Raw genomic sequence first — 19,895 nt, 5'->3', positions numbered from 1 at the left:
GATGACTTGAACCCAGGAGTTCGTGACCAGCCTGGGCAACAAAGTGAGACCCTCCTGTCTCTACAAGAAATACAAAAATTAGCCGGGCATGGCGGTGCACACCTGTGGTCCCAGCTACTAGGGAGGCTGCAGTGGGAGGATGGCTTGAGCCTGGGAGGCAGGGGTTGCAGTGAGCTGAGATTATACCACTGCACTCTAGCCTGGGCAACAGAGTGAGACCCTGTCTCCAAAAAAAAAAGAAAGAAAAGAAAAAAAAAAGATTTCTACTGACCCTGCTTCTACAAAAAAAAAAAAAAAAACCCACAAACAAAAATCAGCCGGTCATGCTGGTGGCATTCCTGTAGTCCCAGCTACTTGGGAGGCTGAGGTGGGAGGATCACTTTAGCCTGGGAGGTCGAGACTGTTGTGAGCCAAGATTGCACCACTGCACTCCAGCCTGGGTGACCGAACTAAACCTTACCCGTGCTCCTCCCAGAAAAGGATTTCTAGTAGTCAACTTTTCACCATTCCAACTAAGAATCTTTTTTTCTCCAATATATATACATATATTTTTGGCCTGTTGCCACGCTGACCATTGCAAAGACAAAGCAAATGAATTTTTTCTTTTCTTTTCTTTTTGAGACAGAGTCTTGCTCTGTCACCCAGGCTGGAGTGCAGTGTGGCATGACCTCACCTCACTATAGCCTCTACCTCCCGGGTTCAAGTGATTCTCCTGCCTCAGCCTACCGAGTAGCTGGGATTACAGGTGCCCACCACCATGCCCCTCTAATTTTTTTGTATTTTTAGTAGAGAGGAGGTTTCTCTATGTTGGCCAGGCTGGTCTCAAACTCCTGACTTCAGGTGATCCACCCACCTCAGCTTCCCAAAGTGCTGGGATTACAGTTGTGGGCCACTGCGCCCGGCCAAATGGAAGAAATGTTTTAAAAAGGTATTTAATGTCCTTCAAAGTCTCCTTTGATCAAAACTTTAGTCGAACTCCTCTGAGTCCCTTCTGACTAGCCTCACAGTGGACTTCCCTCTCTGTCCTTGTGGAATCCAGTTTGAGCAAGAATCTTGTCAATTTAGTGAAAATCGCCTACTCTAGATATCTGACCACCCTCACTATCTTATTACCCTGTCCTGCTTTCAGCAAGAATTTTGTTGAGTTGTTCTAACAAGGATCTCACTTACAGGCTGGGAGCAGTGGCTCACACCTGTAATCCCAGCACTTTGGGAGGGCAAGGCAGGCAGATCACTTGAGGTCATGAGTTCGAGACCAGCCTGGCCAACAGGGAGAACTACATTCTCTATCAAAAAATACAAAAATTAGCCAAGTGTGATGGTGTGCACCTGTAATCCCAACTACTCGGGAGGCTGAGGCAGGAGAATCACTTGAACCCAGGAGGCGGAGGTTGCAGTGAGCCGAGATAGCCCCACTGCACTCTAGCCTGGGTGACAGAGTGAGACTCCCTCTCAAAAAGAAAGAAAGGAAAAAGAATCTCGCTTACCCTTGATGTTTCCTCTTAGTAACTTTCCTTGTTGGACAAGAGGGGAGTCAAGTCCTCTCCCTCCCCCACTGTAAGACCCCATTGCAGTAGTCCCTATACCTATCACCATGGTCTCCCTAAATAAAGCCTTCCTGTTACCATCTTTAGCAAGTGTCACAAATCGCTTTTTCTTTAACATCCCCTGTCCCTCAACTGCTTTTCTCTCTCTCTTTTTTTTTTTTTTTGAAACGGAGTCTTGCTCTGTCACCAGGCTGGAGTGCAGTGGTGCCATCTTGGCTCACTGCAAACTCCGCCTCCTGGGTTCAAGTGATTCTCCTGCCTCAGCCTCCCTAGTAGCTGGGACTACAGGCACGGGGCACCACGCCCAGTTAATTTTTGTATTTTTTAGTAGAGACAGGGTTTCACCATGTTGGCCAGGATGGTCTCGATTTCTTGACCTCGTGATCCGCCCACCTCAGCCTCCCAAAGTGCTGGGATTACAGGCATGAGCTACTGTGCCCGGCCTTTTCTCTTTTTCTTTAACATCCCCTGCCCCTCACCTCCTTTGAGTCAACACAGTTGTTTAGCAAAACCTGACATTTCCTTTTGAGAACTAGAAAGAAGCATCTCCAGGTTTGTTTGTTTGCTTCCTGGGTGAGGAGAAAAAAGGTGCTGTAGAAGAGGAAACGGTCCTAATAAAGATAATCCAGATAGGAAATGCTTTCTAAATCAGCCTTCAGTGTCAAGGCTTGTCTGAGTTAAGGGAAGGGAACGTCAGCCTATGAATTTTGGTATTAAAAAAATCTGAGGTTGTGAATCCAAACATCATCCTGAGTACATATGTGCTATAAACAGACTCCAGAGAAACTGCTGACATCCAAATGTCTGGGTATGTGAGGAGAACTGTTCCTTGAGGCTCTATCCTGGCCACTGACGATTGGATAACCGAGTGATTCACCCTCTAAACCAGAAATGCTCCTGTGTATGGTAACACCAGGCTAGTGAGAAAGCAGCAAAAGCAGTATTATTTTGTATCAAGTACTAATTAAATTTGATTTGATTCAGGTTGAACAAATCCTTGTGCCCGACACTGGGCTCGGTGCCAGGGCCCTCAAGGAATCTCAGGTTGCCTAATGAGACAGGTAACTAAATATTATACTCTTATCAGACAAACTAACAGGGCTAAAAGTTAAAAGGGTTAACATCTTGGAGAGCGGATGAAATCTTTCTGTATGTGTCGCAGATTTTATGAGCTGGGTTTTGTAGGATAATACATGGTGGAAAGGGGCAAAGGGCTTCTAGGCAGAAGAAATAATGTGAGCAAAGATGGTGGGAGCATGTGCTCTTGGAAGGTGTGTACTGTGTGGCATGAGGTCCTCGGTGTGGACTAGGAGGAGAGCATTGACGGAAGTGGAAATGAAGCTAAAAGGGCAGGCTAGGGTCCAGAGTGTGAAAAACACTGATTGCCTTACTTAGGAGAGGTACAAGGCAGACATGAGCATCAACAGGTCCAATTTATCTTCTGTAGAGGTTATAATAAAGTAGGTATGAATTTGTTTCCCTTCAGGTTGAGTTTTCTTTTTTTTCTTTACTTTCTTTTTTTTTTTTTTTTCTGAGAGAGGGTCTCACTCTGAGGCCCAGGCTGGAGTGCAGTGGTGAGATCACAGCTCACTGCAGCCTCGACCTCCCAGGTTCAAGAGATCCTCCCACCTCAGCCTCCGAGTAGCTGGGACTACAGACACACACCACCATGCCTGGCTAATTTTTAAAAATAGTTTTGTAGAGATGGGGGATCTACTATGTTCCCCAGGCTGGTCTTGAACCTCTGGGCTCAAGTGATCCTCCTGCCTCAGCTTCTGAAAGTGTTGGGATTACAGGCATGAGTCACTGCACCTGGCCTCAAGTTGAATTTTCTTTTTTTTCTTTTTTTTTTTGAGACACAGTCTTGCTCTGTCGCCCAGGCTGCAGTGCAGTGGCATAATCTCGGCTCACTGCAAGCTCCGCCTCCTGGGTTCACACCATTCTCCTGCCTCGGCCTCCTGAGTAGCTGGGACTACAGGTGCCCGCCACCACACCCAGCTAATTTTTTGTATTTTTAGTAGAGACAGGGTTTCACCGTGTCAGCTAGGATGGTCTCGATCTCTTGACCTCATGATCCGCCTGCCTTGGCCTCCCAAAGTGCTGGGATTACATGCGTGAGCCACCGCGCCCGGCCCTTAAGTTTTCTAAACCAAATAAAATCTGACTCCCAGCCCCAGAAAATAGGGAAAGGTGCCCTGATGCTCATGATGGTCACCTTAGTACCTGAGGCCATGGGGTACGGATGTGGAGGGCTACTCCTCCACCTCCACCAACCACCAAGCTCCAAAGCTCTGTGTGGGCTCAGAAAGGCCCTGCAATGGTCCTCACTGCGATGCCTCTGAGACATCTTGGAATGTAGTCTCCATAAGCACAGGCAAGTTCCCTCCACATGGGGTGCTCTTGGGGTCACTCCCTCAGTTCATTGTAAGGCACTGGCCACCTCCCATTCCCTCCTCTTTAGGATAAGCCATCGTAATCTTCCTCAATTCTTCTTCTTCTTTTTTTTTTTTTTTTTTTTGAGAGGAGTTTTGCTCTTGTTTCCCAGGCTGGAGTGCAGTGGCGCTATCTTGGCTCACTGCAACCTCCGCCTCCCAGGTTCAAGTGATTCTGCTGCCTCAGCCTCTCAAGTAGCTGGGATTACAGGCATAAACCACCACGCCTGCTAATGTTGTATTTTTAGTAGAGACTAAAATAGAATTCTAAAATATTTAGTAGAGACTAAATAGAAATTTTAGATTTTTCCATGTTGGTCAGGCTGATCTCAAACTCCCGACCTCAGGTGATCTGCCCGACTTGGCCTCCCAAAGTGTTGGGATTACAGGTGTGAGCCACTGCTCCAGGCCCAATGGTTCTTTTTTTAGACAGGGTCTCACTGTGCCACCCAGGCTGGAGTGCACTGGCATGATCTTGGCTCACTGCAGCCTCAACCTCCCGGGCTCAAGCAATTTTCCCACATCGGCCTCCCAAATAGCTGAGACTACAGGTGTGAGCCACTATACCCAGCTAATTTTTTGTGTATCTTTTGTAGAGATGGGGTTTTGCTATGTTGCCCAGCCTGATCTTGAACTCCTGTGCTCAAGCACTCCTCCTGCCTGGGCCTCCCAAAGTGCTGGGATTATAGGCATGAACCACTGTGCCCAGCCCTTCAATGGTTCTGAAGCCAAAAACCCCTCTTTTTTTTTTTTTTCAGACAGAGTCTTGCTCTGTTGCACAGGCTGGAGTGCAATGGTGCAATCTCCACTCATTGCAACCTTCGCCTCCTGGGGTCAAGCAATTCTCCTGCCTCAGCCTCCCAAGTAGCTGGGATTACAGGCATGCACCACTATACCTAAGTTTTTGTATTTTTAGTAGAGACGAGGTTTCACCATGTTGGCCAGGCTGGTCTCGAACTCCTGACCTCACGATCCACCCACCTAGGCCCCCCAAAGTGTTGGGATTACAGGCGTGAGCCACTGGGCCTGGCCCTTTTGTTTTTGGTTTTTTGTTTTTGAGACAGGGTTTCACTCCCATCGCCCAGCCTAGAGGGCAGTAGCGCAATCTCAGCTCACTATAGCCTCAGCCTCCTGAGCTCAGGTTTCTCCCAACTCAGCCTCCAGAGTAGTTGGGACTACAGGTGTGTGCCACCATGCTTGGCTAATTTTTGTATTTTTAGTAGAGATGGGATTTTGGCCAGGCTGGTCTCAAACTCCTGGGATCAAGCAATCACTGCCTGGCCCTCTCAGTGCCACTGCACCCGGCTTCGCTTTTTTTTTTTTTTTAAACAAAACACAACCAAACCTTTTAAATTAGGTTCAAGGGTACCTGTGCAGGTTTATTATACAGGTAAATTGCATGTCACATGGTTTGGTGTGTAGGTAATAAGCATAGTAGCTGATGGGTAGTTTTTCAATCCTCTCACTCCTCCTGCCCTCCAGCCTCAAGTAAGCTTCTGTGTCTACTGTTGCTTTCCTTGTATCCATGTGTACTCAATGTTTAGTGCCGACTTTTTATTTTATTTTTATTTATTTATTTATTTTGAGACAGAGTCTCGCTCTATCGCCCAGGCTGGAGTGAGTGGTGCAATCTTGGCTCACTGCAATCTATGCCTCCTGGGTTCAAGGGATTCTCCTGTCTCAGCCTCCTATGTAGCTGAAATTACAGGAGTGTGCCACCATGCCCAGCTATTTGTGTGTATGTGTGTTTTTAGTAGATATGGGGTTTCACCATGTTGGCCAGGCTGGTCTCGAACTCCTGACCTCAAGGGATCCACCCGCCTCAGTCTCCCAAAGTGCTGGTATTACAGGCGTGAGCCACCACGCCCAGTCTAGCTCCCACTTATAAGTCAGAACATGTAGTATTTGGTTTTCTGTTCCTGTGTTAGTCTGCATACGATAATGGCCTCCAGCTCCATCGTGTTGCTACAAATGATATGATCTTGTTCCTTCTGATGGCTGTGTAATATTCCATGTTGTATATGTACCACATTTTCTTTATCCGGTCTATTGTTCATGGTTATTTAGGTTGACTCCATGTCTTTCCTGTTGTCCCAAACTCTTAATAGATCCTGTGTCCTGTCCCATGAAAGCCCACTGTACTTTCGGAGTCAATAGCAAATTGGATGAGCTAAATAAATCTTCACAAATAATGTGATAATGGGAAAGGCAATGTATGTACCCTTTTTTTTTTTTTGAGATGGAGTCTTGCCTGATCCCCGCCTGAAGTGCAGTGGTGCGATCTTGGCTCACTGCAACCTCTGCCACCCAGGTTCAAGCAATTCTCTGCCTCAGCCTCCTGAGTAGCTGGGATTACAGGTGCCTGCCACCACGCCTGGCTAATTTTTTGTATTTTTTACTAGAGACAGGGTTTCACCATCTTGGCCAGGCTGGTCTTGAACTCCTGACCTCATGATCTACCCACCTTGGCCTCCCAAAGTGTTGGGATTACAGGCATGAGCCACTGTGCCTGGCTGTATGTACCCTTAAAAGTGGACTTTGGAGACATCTCCTTTCCTCGGCTGGAGCTGTCTGGGCAGGGATTTCAGGCCTGATGAGATGGGCAAGAGAGAGATCATGTGGAAATAGGAGGGAAGTAAATTTTTATAAATTACTCTGGAGGGAATAAATTGGACAGTCAAACTCAACATGGACAGTCATTCTCAAAATGATCAAAGCTAATCTTTTAATGTCCTGATACATGTTTTTAAACAACTTTTAAAAAATTTAAACTTAAATTTTTTATTTTATAAGTAGAGATGGAGTCTTGCTATATTATCCAGGCTGGTCTTGAACTCCTGAGCTCAAATGATCCTCCTGCCTCAGCCTCCCAAAGTGCTAGGATTATAGGCATGAGCCATTGCACCAGGCCTTACTTTTATTTCTTTTGAGAGGGAGTTTTGCCATATTGCCCAGGCTGGAGTGCAGGGGCTATTCACAGATGTGGTCATATCACTTCATTTTGGAACTCCAGGGTTCAAGCCATCCTCCCGCCTCAGCCTCCTGAGTAGCTGGGACTACCACAGCATCCAGCTTTCAAACTTTTCTTTTCTTTCTTTCTTTTTTTTTTTTTTTTTTTTTTGAGACAGAGTCTCACTCTGTCGCCCAGGGTGGAGTGCAGTGGTGCAATTTTGGCTCACTGCAACCTCTGTCTCCCAGGTTCAAGTGACTCTCCTGCCTCAGCCTCCCGAGTAGCTGGGACTAGAGGTGGCTGCCACCACACCAGGCTAATTTTTGTATATTTAGTAGAGATGCAGTTTCACCACATTAGCCAGGTTGGTCTTGAACTTCTGGCCTCAGGTGATCCGTCTGCCTCGGCCTCCCAAAGTGCTGGGATTACAGGCATAAGCCACAATGCCTGGCCTCAAACTTTTTAGTGACTACATAGTAGAATCTCTACTTGGATTTTATATAATGATTAGAATACTCGGCCGGGAGCAGTGGCTCATGCCTGTAATCCCAGCACTTTGGGAGGCAGAGGCAGGCAGATTACTTGAGGTCAGGAGTTCAAGACCAGCCTGGGCAACATGGTGAAACCCAGTCTCTACTAAAAATACAAAAATTAGCTGGGCACAGTGGTGGGCTCCTGTAATCCCAGCTACTCAGGAGGCTGAGGTAGAATCGCTTAAACGCGGGAGGCGGAGGTTGCAGTAAGTCAAGATCGTGCCACTGCACTCCAGCCTGGGCAACAAAGCGAGACTCTTGTCTCAAAATACAACAACAAAAAATGAATACTCTCTATTTCTCAGGCATACAGAGACCATTGCAAATATAAGATAAAAAATAATTCCATCATGAAATTTTTTAGTTTCAATATTACTTGACCACTCATGTGCCTTTTTAAGTGAAGAATGATACTAATTCTTGTTAAATATTTCTTTGTCTGATCTGCAGAGACCACAAAGATGGAAAGGCCTTAAGAATTTCTGTTTTCTGGCCAGGCGTGGTGGCTCACACCTGTAATCCCAGCACTTTCGAAGGCCAAGGCGGGCGGGTCACCTGAGGTCGGGAGTTCGAGACCAGCCTGACCAACATGGTGAAACACCGTCTCTACTAAAAATACCAAAATTAGCTGGGCGTAGTGGCAGGCGCCTGTAATCCCAGCTACTCGAGAGGCTGAGACAGGAGAATCGCTTGATCCTGGGAGGTGGAGGTTGCAGTGAGCCGAGATTGCACCATTGCACTCCACTCTGGGCGACAGAGTGAGACTCCATCTCAAAAAAAAAAAAAAAAAAAAGAATTTCTGTTTCTGTAGTTATGCATGTAACACAAAACCATTCAGCTTAGAGGCCCACAGCTTCCCATTTAACTTTTAAGACATGCTCCATTTTGTAGGAGCTTGGGGATATCCAGGAAATAACTGACCCTTTAGGGAAAAAATGGCTAAGTATTTGGCTGTAGTTTAAAATTTTTCTCCTTAAATTCTCTCCTCCTTCTTTTGTTAATTGGACTGTTAATTGAACTAGCTTAAGTAAAATGATAAGGGGAATTTCAGCTGGGCACAGTGGCTCATGCCTGTAATCCCAGAACTTTGGGAGGCCGAGGCAGGCGGATTGCTTGAGCTCAGCAGTTTGAGACCAGCCTGGGCAACACGACAAAACTCCATCTCTACAAAAAACGCAAAAAAATTAGCTAGGCGTTGTAGTGTACACCTGTAGTCCCAGTTACTCAGGAGGTTGAGGTGGGAGGATTGCTTGAGCCCAGGACGTTGAAGTTAAAACGGGCAGAGATGGTGCCACTGCACTCCAGCCTGGGTGACAAAGTGAGACTTTGTTTCAAAAAAAAAAACTAAAAAAAAAAAAAAAAAAAGGAATTTCATACATCTGAACAAAAGGTTCCAATGCTTAAGACAGTTCTACCTAATAATTTCAGGTCATGAAACCTCGTAGCTAGATTCTACCTTGCAGCATCCTTGCAGCTATAGCCCCTGCTAACAAGGCTTTATTGTTTCTGTGTATTTCCAATTCAAATTCTTAGGAGAAAGAATCACACTCAGAACTTCTCACACCAGGCCACAGTCCAATAAGTCAGGGTATGGCCTTGTCCTCATCAGGTGTGTGGGCAAGAAGACACTGGGATCACCTCCTCACCCTCTAGTAGTTTTGTCTTCACGGGCAAGTTGCCTAAACTCACTAAGCTTTCGTTTCTCTTGGGGAAGTCGTGGCTTAATAATATTATCCCTTTCGGAGGACTAATTCTTGGATAAAATTAGTTCACATAAGTAAAATTCCTTAGTACAGGTCTAGGCACAAAGTGAACTGAGAGTAAATGGAAATTACCACCGATCTTATTATGATAGGAAAGATGCTGTACTAGATGCTACAGATGTTGAGCCCAAAGTCACAATTCTCCAGCATGGGGACACAGGAAGACCACCCTTGATCCAGCAAGATGAGAGCCATGATAGAACCCAGAAGAGAAGCTTTAACCCTCGTGAGAGTATACAGGCGTAGGAATTCACTGCATTTGTCCTATGGGCTGCATCCATCCATCCACCTCAGAATCAGAATTCAGATGTTAGCTGGTGGTCTCAGGTTCACATGATTATTTGCATTGAAAGTGAAGCCAGACTTATTTGTCATAGGGAAGCCTTACTTGGCAGTTGTCTGAGTACATGTCTTACTACCTGTGTGACTGGGAAACACTTCTTAATCCAACTAGCTGCAATTCCCTCATCTGTAAGAACAAAACAAAACAACCAGGGATAATAATATTAATAGTAAACACAGAGTTGGCAGGCATGATGGCTCATGCCTGTAATCCCAACACTTTAGGAGGCCAAGGTGTGTGGATCGCTTGAACTCAGGAGTTCGAGACCAGCCTGGGCAATATGGTGAAACCTCCTCTCTACCAAAAATACAAATATTAGCCGGCTGAGGTGGCATGTACCTGTGGTCCCAGGTACTCCGGAGGCTGAGGTGGGAGGACACTCGAACCCGGAGGACCAAGCTGCAGTGAGCCTCGCCACTGCACTCTAGTATAGATGGCACAGCATGGGTGATACAGTCTCAAAAAAAAAGTAGACACAGTCATAAAATTAATGCCCCCAGAATACAGTGTTCAATAAACGTTAGCTATTGTTATTATCTATCATTTATTGTGTGCTTACTGGGGACAGGGTATAAATTATCTCCATTTTTATAGCTGTTATTAAGGACTGATGAGCTGAGGGAGTGGGAAGTCTGGAATGACTCCTAGATTTTGCCAAGCACCTCTCCTCCCTCACAGTACTGTGTTCTTGTACCAAGCACAATGCCCTTCCTCTTCTTCTTCTTTTTTTTTTTTTTTTTTCGAGAGAGTCTTGCTCTGTCGCCCAGGCTGGAGTACAGTGGCACAATCTCGGCTCACTGCAACCTCCGCCTCCCGGGTTTAAGCAATTCTCCTGCCTCAGCCTCCTGAGTAGCTGGGATTACAGGAGCCCGCCACCACACCCGGCTAATTTTTGTATGTTTAGTAGAGACGGAGTTTCACCTTGTAGGTCAGGCTGGTCTCAATCTCCTGACCTCGTGATCCGCCCACCTCGGCCTCCCAAAGTGCTGGGATTACAGGCGTGAGCCACAGCGCCTGGCCCCTTCCTCTTCTTTTACCATGTTGTATTTTCAAATGGGTTTTTTTTTCAAGGAGCCCTCCTGCTGGGCCTTAGTCTGGGTCCTCAGTCTGAATTGGCCCTCACTGCTTTGAGGCACCGGTCACATTCTGCCGCCACACATCACAAGCTCTCCCTTTGAACGTCAGAACTGAAGTTCTCCTTAAGAACTTCGGAAAGTCACGGATGAGGCCGGGCGCGGTGGCTCACGCCTGTAATCCCAGCACTTTGGGAGGCCGAGGTGGGCGGATCACGAGGTCAGGAGATCGAGACCATCTTGGCTAACACGGTGAAACCCCATCTCTACTAACAATACAAAAAATTAGCCGGGCGAGGTGGCGGGCTCCTGTAGTCCCAGCTACTCGGGAGGCTGAGGAGGGAGAATGGCGTAAACCCGGGAGGCAGAGCTTGCAGTGAGCCGAGATCGCGCCACTGCACTCCAGTCTGGGCGACAGAGTGAGACTCCGCCTCAAAAAAAAAAAAAAAAAAAAAAAAGTCATGGATGAAAGGGTCCTCAGTTTGTTATCCTGTGAAATAGTAGCTGGGACATTTCTGAGGCCCAGAGAAGGGAAATAACTTGAATGAACAGGTTAGGAGCAGGCCAGGCGCTGTGGCGAGTGCCTGTAGTCCCAACTCGGGAAGCTGAGGCAAGAGGATCGCTTGAACCCAGAACTCAGTGAATAGCCACTGCACTCCAGCCTGGGCAACACAGCGAGACCCGCCTCAAAAAACAAAAATAGAAACAAACAACTAGCTTAGGCGCAGAACTGAGACTCAAACCTAGGTTTCCTGCTCACCCCCCACACCTCCCAGGGCCCCGCTGATTCCTCGTGGCTGCTAACTTGGAGCCGCCCCAAAGCCAGGTCGAAGGCGAGTCTACCGGCCCTGGGGACTCCTGGCCCTGCAGTTCGCATGGAGGATGGACGCAGTCAGGCTCTCCGGGAGCTGCGGGAAGCCCCAGGACTTGGAAAAGCCTCAGAGCGCGCCCCTAGGGGAAGGAGAGCTCGGGACCTCGAGGCGGCTGGAAGTCGAGGGCGTCGCCAGGGGTCCGTTTTGCGCTCGGGTGTGGAGAACGAAGCCGAATGCTGGGCTCTGGAATCCCCTCCAGAGCTCTCGGCCGGCCAAAGCGCGGCCGCCCCACCCCCGGCCCGCCAGGCGCAGTCGGCCCCGCCCCCTGGAGCTCCGTTCCCCCGGCAGCCAGCGCCGCGCGCAGTCGGCCGATCCTTCCACCAAGGGAGCTGCGTCCCAGCCGCCGCGCTCCCCGAGGCCCTGGGTTGTGGGCTCCCGGCCGTCCGCGAAAGCATGGCCCGGCCCGTGCAGCTGGCGCCGGGCTCGCTGGCGCTGGTGCTGTGCCGGCTGGAGGCGCAGAAGGCCGCGGGGGCTGCGGAGGAGCCCGGCGGGCGCGCGGTGTTCCGCGCCTTCCGTCGCGCCAACGCGCGCTGCTTCTGGAACGCGCGGCTGGCGCGCGCCGCCTCGCGGCTGGCCTTCCAGGGCTGGCTGCGGCGCGGGGTGCTGCTGGTGCGCGCGCCCCTCTCCTGCCTGCAGGTGCTGCGCGATGCCTGGCGGCACCGAGCGCTACGGCCGCCGCGCGGCTTCCGCATCAGGGCGGTGGGTGAGTGCGGGACCCGGAGGGGAGGGGCGTCCCGCGCCAGCTGTGGGCTCCGAGCTTCTCTCTACGGGGGCGAGCGCGGCCCGGTCTTTTACCACAGAGGCTAGGCGCCGCTCTGAGAGCCCGGGGGCTGCGGTTGGGCGGCCGGTCCGGGGGGCCAAAACGCCCCGGAGACGTTCCCTCCCGCTTGGACACTGCAGCTATAGTCCCCAGGGTGTGCCTGGCCGCTGCTAGGACTGGCTCCGGGCTGCGTCCGTTCCTCGACTCTTAAAGCCTGTGGAGTGCACAGAAGGAACTTTCTGCTTAGAAAAGTGATGCTCTGGATAGAGAGGCTTTGGGCCAGCGGCCACTGTCTAGGCTCCACCGGGGCGGTTAGGAAGGGTACCCCAGGAGAATGGCCAGAGTTTACCAAATCTGGCTGCTTTATTATTAATTTAACTACAGATCCGCAGCGGACGGCATTCTGCTTTTCACGTCCTGCGGTGTGGTGGTCTTGGGTCGGGACCTAGCAGCTTTGGGTTCGTTAACTTCTTGGGGAAAACAAATAAGTAGCGTCTCGTCCCTTTAGCTGAATAGACAGGATTCCACCTTCACAGTCTTTTCACACTTAGCTGTTTGTTAGACAACAGCAGCTTTTTGCCTTTATAAAATAGCTTCTCATTCGAGAAACTAAACCACTGCACCCGTGAGCGGTCTCTGACTCTGGGCACTAAACCCAGGCAGGTGTGTCAGCTCCCTGTAACAGCCTGGTTCTTGTCTGCATTTATGTGAGGCTGCAAAGGCCATTTGATGGTGTGTTGACAAGTCACCAGTTGTTCAGCGCTTAATTTTCATTCTTACCAAGGAACCACTCTGTGTTAGTCCATAAATCATCTTCCATCCGAGGAGAAGGAGCCGCAAATAAAAAACATTTGTTTGGCCAGGCGCGGTGGCACTGTGTAATCCCAGCACTTTGAGAGGCTGAGGCGAGTGGATCACCTGCGGTCAGGAGTTAGAGACCAGCCTGGCTAACATTCTGAAACCCCTCAGGAGTTCAAGACCAGTCTGGCTAACATGATGAAACCCCGCTTCTACTAAAAATACAAAAATTAGCCGGGGCGTGGTGGCAGGCGCCTGTAATCCCAGCTACTTGGGAGGCTGAGGCAGGAGAATCGCTTGAATCCAGGAGGTGGAGGTTGCAGCGAGCCGAGATAGTGCCATTGCACTCCAGCCTGGGTGACAAGAGTGAAACCCCATCTCAAAAAGAAAAAAGAAGAAGAGGAAGAAGAGGAAGAGGAGGAAGAAGAAGAGGAAGAGGAGGAAGAGGAAGAAGGAGGAGGAGGAGGAGGAGGAGGAGGAAGAAAGAAGAAACATGGCAGTAAGAAGCAAGCACCTGACTGACCTATAACTGTGTATCATCCATTCAGAGATGGTATTACCACATCCCAGCAGCCAGTGCTTTAAACCTTCACTTCTCACTCCATGCTGTCTGTTCCCTCTCCTCCCCACCCCCGTTTTTCTTAAGAGCTCACTGCAAAACCACATATACACATTTCCTCTCCTTTTACTTGCAGGAGTGGAGTGAAGAAAACAGGTTTCTGGCTCTGAGAACAGTGAACCAAGTAGCCAAGCCAAAATACGAGCGAAGAGGTCTTTCAGACAGGCTCGATGAAAAACTCTTTTCAGTTCTGCATCCTCAGTTTTTCTGGTTTGAATTAGTGGTTACATTCTCAGGTCCCCCTTTTCAAAGGGTGAGCATAGAGCATATTGCAGAGAGGGAGTGGGATGCAGGGCGGGGGGTCTAGACCTGGGGGTGAAATAAGAGTGGGTTTGTGCTAAGTCAGGGGCCGCCGCTAATGCCCCAGTGAGCAGTGTTAAATGCTGGTGTCTATGTTGGTTATGTTTACTGCCATCTGAAATATGCAGCACACGTCACCTATTGCTCCCATTCTCTTCTGCCCAGTAGGTAATGCTGCCTCATAGCACAACTTAGGATGCAGTGGACACTGTATTCTATGGGGTGTGCAACACAGTGGACTTCCCCTGGGTCATCACCCTTGACTTGAGTCTCCTGGCAGGAATGATTTTGAGTTTTTTTAATTTAATTTTTTTTTTTTTTTTTTGACAGAGTCTCTCTGTTGCTGAGACTGGAGTGCAGTGGTACAATCTTGGCTCACTGCAACCTCCACCTCCTGGGTTCAAGTGCTTCTCCTGCCTCAGCCTCTGGAGTAGCTGGGACTTTAGGTACCTGCCACCATACCTGGCTAATTTTTGTAGTTTTAGTAGAGATGGGATTTCACCATGTTGGCCAGGCTGGTCTCAAACTGCTGACCTCAAGTGATCTGCCCACCTCAGCCTCCCAAAGTGCTGGGATTACAGACGTGAGCCACCGTGTCTGGCGATTTTTGTTCTTTATAATATTTTTATTTCTTCGTTTAAGCCCTAACCATGGCAAGGACAGATTTTGAAGTTGTTAACAAGTCCTGATAAAAATTTGAATATTTAGCTGGGATTTGGACAAAGCCACCCATTAGGACAGTTTGAGGAGCAAAACGGAGAAAGATCTTATTTGATGCTGAGTGATGGGTACACCTGGGGGACAAAGGGGATGCTTTTGCTTTGAATAGTGTTGCTAATTGCCAGTTTCTGGTCTAACTTGGGGTCCCTAGGTGCATATCTAGGGAGGAGAAGGGGCAGCTCTTGGGCTATAGAGTCCTGGAGGGTGGCGAAGGCAGGAGAAGCTGCTTTCCCCAAAAGGAAATGAAAGTTTGGGTCGGCTTGCTCTCTTGCTCTTGCAGCGCTGGCTTCCAGGAGGGTGGGGAAAGAGCTACTGTGGACTGTTGCAGGTTGTTGCTCCATTCTCACTGTTATTTTGTGGGAAAGAGCAAAATGCTAGAAAAGGACACAGAGTCAATCTGATCTCTTTGCTTTAGATTGTTTGTTTGTTTGTTTATTTTTGAGACGGTGTTTCACCCTTGTTGCCCCAGCTGGAGTGCAATGGCGCGATCTTGGCTCACCGCAACCTTCACCTCCTGGGTTCATGCGATTCGCCTGCCTCAGCCTCCTGGTAGCTGGGATTACAGGTGCCCGCCACCACGCCCGGCTAATTTTTGTATTTTTAGTAGAGATGGGGTTTCACCATGTTGGCCATGCTAGTCTTGAACTCCTGACTCAGGTGATCCGCCCGCAGCGGCCTCCCAAAGTGCTGAGATTACAGGCATGAGCCACCGTGCCTGGTTAGATGTTTTTTTAAAGGCTAGTTTACTGCTGCGTAAAAGCATTAGGGTATAGGACATATTGCTGGCTAGCTCAGGCAGAAAATGCAGGGAGAGAGGGATGGCGTTCAGCTTTATAAGTCCAGCTGTACTGCCTTGGGTCCTTCTGAATTTATGGACCTGGGACCTATAAGGTACGAGGAGGGAGCACCCTAGCCAAGCACACTGGAGTGACTGGAGCCCCAGGTGCAGACCTGAACTTAAGTCATGCAGAGGTTTATGTTTTCTCCAGGTTTTGTGCCTTTTCTCTCCATCTTCATTCTCTCTGCCTTACCTTTCCTCTGGTAAGAAAAATAGTTCCCAGACAGAGATTATTTCTATAAAAAGAGAGACATTGGATCTTTAGCTTGATTAATAAGGGGCTAACTCTGCTTTTGTACTCCAGTCCTCAAATGTTGTATTTTTCTTTTCTTTTCTTTTTTTTTTTTTAAGTGGAGACGAGGCCTTGCTCTGATTCCCAGGCTGGTCTCTAACTGCTGGGTCCGAGGGATCCTCCCCCCTCGGCCTTCCTTTCAAAGTGCTGGGATTACCAGTGTGAGCCACCTGGCTCAAATGTTTTGTTTTCTGTTTTTCATTAGCCAGTGGCATTAACAAATGAAGGAGTGAGTTCTGGAAGCTGGAGGGAGACTGCTGCCTAACCAGCTGAGCCACTGGGGAAGGAGGTACTACAGGGAGGTGGGACACCTGTATTTGTTTGGAAGAATCTGTTGCTACTCTGAGAATGCACCTAGTGGGACAGGAAAGATTAACGGTTGGTGGCCACTTGGCCAAACAAGTTTGTTCCCTTCTCCTGAAATTTATAGCTGGGGTGTCTCTACCCTGTCACCCCCAGCAGGGCCTTTCATCTTTTCTCACTGAATAAAAATGCCCCAGGCCATGCCTGGTGGCTCTTGCCTGTAATCCCAGCACTTTAGGTGGCTGAGGCAGGGGGATCACTTGAGGTCAGGAGTTTGAGACCAGCCTGGCCAATGTGGTGAAACCCCGTCTCTATTAAAAATAGAAAAACTAGCCTGGCATGGTGGCACGTGCCTGTAATCCCAGCTACTTGGGAGGCTAAGGCAGGAGAACGCGGGAGGCAGAGGTTGCAGTGAGTGGAGATTGTGCCACTGCATTCCAGCCTGGGCAACAGAATGAGACTGTCTTTAAAAAAAAAAAAAAGCACCAAGTGCTGGTGGCTCTTTTTAAATACTTGCTTCATGAATTCATTCATGAGCCAGGTACTGTTCTAGGTGTTTCTGTGTGTTTTGTTTTGTTTTGAGACAGAGTCTTGCTCTCTGACTCAGGCTGGAGTGTAGTGGTACAGTCATGGGTCACTGCAGCTTCAACCTCCTGGGTGCAAATGATCGTCCTACCTCAGCCTCTTATGTGGCTGGGAACACATATGCGCGCCACCATGCCTAGCTAATTAAAAGAAAATTTTTTTTCAGTAGAGGCAGGTCTTGCTCACTGTGTTATCCAGGTTAGTCTCAGACTCCTGGGCTCAAGCAATCCTCCTGCCTCTGCCTCTCAAAGTGCTGGGATTACAGGCATGAGCCACCTCGCCCAGCCGCTTCTGTGTTTTTTGTTTTTGTTTTTGTTTTTTGAGACGGAGTCTCAGTCTGTCGCCCAGGCTGGAGTGCAGTGGTGTGATCCTAGCTCACTGCAACCTCTGCCTCCAAATCCTGAATTCAAGGGATTCTCCTGTGTCAGCCTCCTGAGTAGCCGGGACTACAGGCGCGTGCCACCATGCCCAGCTAAGTTTTTTTGTAATTTTAGTAGAGATGGGGTTTCTCCATGTCGGTCAGGCTGGTCTGGAACTCCTGACCTCAGGTGATTCATCCGCCTTGGCCTCCCAAAGTGCTGGGATGACCGGCCCACTTCTGTGTTTTAATGCATCTTTCATTCAGACTTGCCTCTGCTAGAGGGAAATAGAGTCAGGCTCTTTTTCCACATCCAGTTCAAGAGGGGATAGCTGAGTGGGAGGCCATGTGGGAACCAAGCTGGTTCACACAATCTTCTCTATCCCACAGTGACTCCTCTGGGTACTACAGGTTCTGCCTTTAGTTAGGCAGGAGTTCTTTGTTCTTTGGGAGGTGCTGAAGATCAGGCACGTCGGGTTGGCCAAAGGGAAGTGATGGGAGGATCTTCCACCTCTCCTCATGCTCCTCCTACCTGATCCCCCAAACCCCTCTGAGCATGGCCTTCCAATCACAGAGAGATATTAAGGCAAAATTGCAAGTACTCTAGGAGTGTAGAGTGTAGTATCTGCACTAATGCTAGATGTTGACTGGTTTCAGAATCTATCCTGGGATCTGGTTTGGGAGAGGAAGAACAGTGCTAGGGTACTCAGTGCCTGATGCTGCAAGAATTGGGCAAGTCTCTGGACCACTGTTCTTATTTGTTCTGTGACTTAGGGAATGGTGTGGGGGAGTGTATTATAAATGGTGAGGCAAGGGAGTGGTCTGATTCCTATTCTGTCTTATTTTTGAAGTCCTACCTTGAATGACAGTAGGGCATCTTGTAGCACTTCATACCTAATGGAATTTTGTAGGTGAAGTTTATATTTAGGGAAATGCACACATCTTAAGTTTACTATTTGATAAAAATTTCAAATGCATGCATGTGTGTAACCCACATTCCTAGCAGGATTAGCACATTATCATTACCCCAGAAAGTTCCTTTCCCAGTCAGCTGTGCCTCAATCCTCAGAAATAACCACTATTCTGAATTTTTTTTCCTTTTTTTCTTTTTTTTTTTTGAGACAGAGTCTCGCTCTGTCACCCAGGCTGGAGTGCAGTGGTGCACTCTCAGCTCACTACAACCTCTGCCTCCAGGGTTCAAGTGATTCTCATGCCTTAGCCTCCCGAGTAGCTGTGATTACAGGTGTCTGCCACTACACCCGGCTAATTTTGTATTTTTAGTAGAGATGGGGTTACTCCATGTTGGCCAGGCTGGTCTCAAATTCACAACCTCAAGTGATCCATCTGCCTTGGCCTCCCAAAGTGCTGGGCTTGTAGGCGTGAGCCACCGTACCCGGCCAGGCTTTATTATTTATTTATTTATTTATTTATTTATTTATTTATTTTGAGACAGAGTCTTGCTCTGTTGTTCAGGCTGGAGTGCAATGGCACAATCTCAGCTCACTGTAGCCTCCACCTCCTGGGTTTAAGCAATTCTCCTGCCTCAGCCTCCTGAATAGCTTGGATTACAGGCACCCGCTGCCATGCCTGGGTAATTTTTGTATTTTTAGTAGAGACAGGGTTTCACCATGTTGGCCAGGCTGGTCTCGAACTCCTGACCTCAAGTGATCTGCCCGCCTCGGCCTCCCAAAGTGCTGTGATTACAGGCATGAGCCACCATGCCCGGCTGGCTTTATTATTATTTTTTAGATACAGGGTTTCATTCTGTCATGCAGGCTAGAGTGCAGTGGTGCAATCATAGCTCACTGCAGCCTTGAACTCCTGGGCTAAAGTGATCCTCCTGTGTCAGTCTCCTGAGCAGCTGGGACTACAGGCACCCACCACCACATTTGGCTAATTTATTTTTATTTTTTGTAGAGGTGGAGTATCCCTGTGTTGCCCAGGCTGGTCTTGAACTCTTGGGCTCTCACTTCTCTGGGCCTCTAGTTCTCTAGGTGTGAACGGTCCTGCCTCTGCTTCCTAAAGTGCTGGGATTGCAGGCATGAGTCACCGTGCCTGGCCTGTTTTTTAACACATAAGTCACCTACCTTCTCATTCTATCATGCATTGGGCCTTTTTAATATCCTTCCCCTTACGCGCATTCCTACTGAAAAGCACCAGTGCAAAATTATTTTCAGTTACAGGCAGCAAAACTGAGACTTGAGGAGTCACTGAAAACTGTAGCTTAAAGTTTCCAGATGACCCAGAACCACTGTGGTTAGTGAAGAAAATTTGAGTTCAATTTTTTTTTTCTTTGCGTGGAGTCTTGCTCTGTCGCCCAGGCTAGAGTACAGTGGTGCGATCTTGGCTCACTGAAACCTCCACCTCCTGGGTTCAAGCGATTCTCCTGCCTCAGCCTCCTGAGTAGCTGGGATTACAGGCGCATGCCACCACGCCAGGCTAATTTTTTGTATTTTTAGTAGAGACGGGGTTTCACTGCATTAGCCAGGATGGTCTCAATCTCCTGACCTTGTGATCCGCCCACCTCAGCCTCCCAAAGTGCTGGGATTACAGGCATGAGCCACCGTGCCCCACCCTTGAGTTCAATTTTTTGCACTACCATTTATGAGCTGTATGTCCTTGAGCTAGTTACTTAACCCCTCTCAGCTCCATTGTCTACATGGGTACAAATGAGGACACAATAGGCCCTTTGCAGGTTGTTCTGAAGATAAGTACCTGAGAGCCTTCAGCCTGTGCCTGGTTCAGAGTCAGCATCAGGAAAACAACAAACACAAGGCAGTTTCCAGCATGGAGGGAGAAGAGAATGGGT

The 19,895-nt window shown here is 48.6% G+C and overlaps 1 protein-coding gene and 1 long non-coding RNA gene across 5 annotated transcripts in view; one reads left to right on the top strand and one right to left on the bottom strand.

Moving 5' to 3' along the window:
* LOC135965132 (uncharacterized) overlaps positions 1-19,895 on the bottom strand; it is a 213,136-nt gene that overhangs the window by 76,487 nt on the left and 116,754 nt on the right. The gene's annotated exons all lie outside the window — the stretch shown is intronic.
* Positions 11,816-19,895, top strand: part of STOX1 (storkhead box 1) — a 67,933-nt gene continuing 59,853 nt past the window's right edge. For all 4 annotated transcript variants that reach the window (XM_065520992.2, XM_045362069.3, XM_045362070.3 and 1 more), the window contains exon 1: positions 11,816-12,216. In XM_065520992.2, the coding sequence (XP_065377064.1) occupies positions 11,907-12,216 (310 nt within the window). In that variant the 5' untranslated portion in view covers positions 11,816-11,906. The remainder of the gene's footprint in view (positions 12,217-19,895) is intronic.

This window comes from Macaca fascicularis, chromosome 9 (genome assembly GCF_037993035.2).
Source record: "Macaca fascicularis isolate 582-1 chromosome 9, T2T-MFA8v1.1".
NCBI lineage: Eukaryota > Metazoa > Chordata > Mammalia > Primates > Cercopithecidae > Macaca > Macaca fascicularis.
This window is presented reverse-complemented; position numbering and strand designations above follow the sequence as displayed.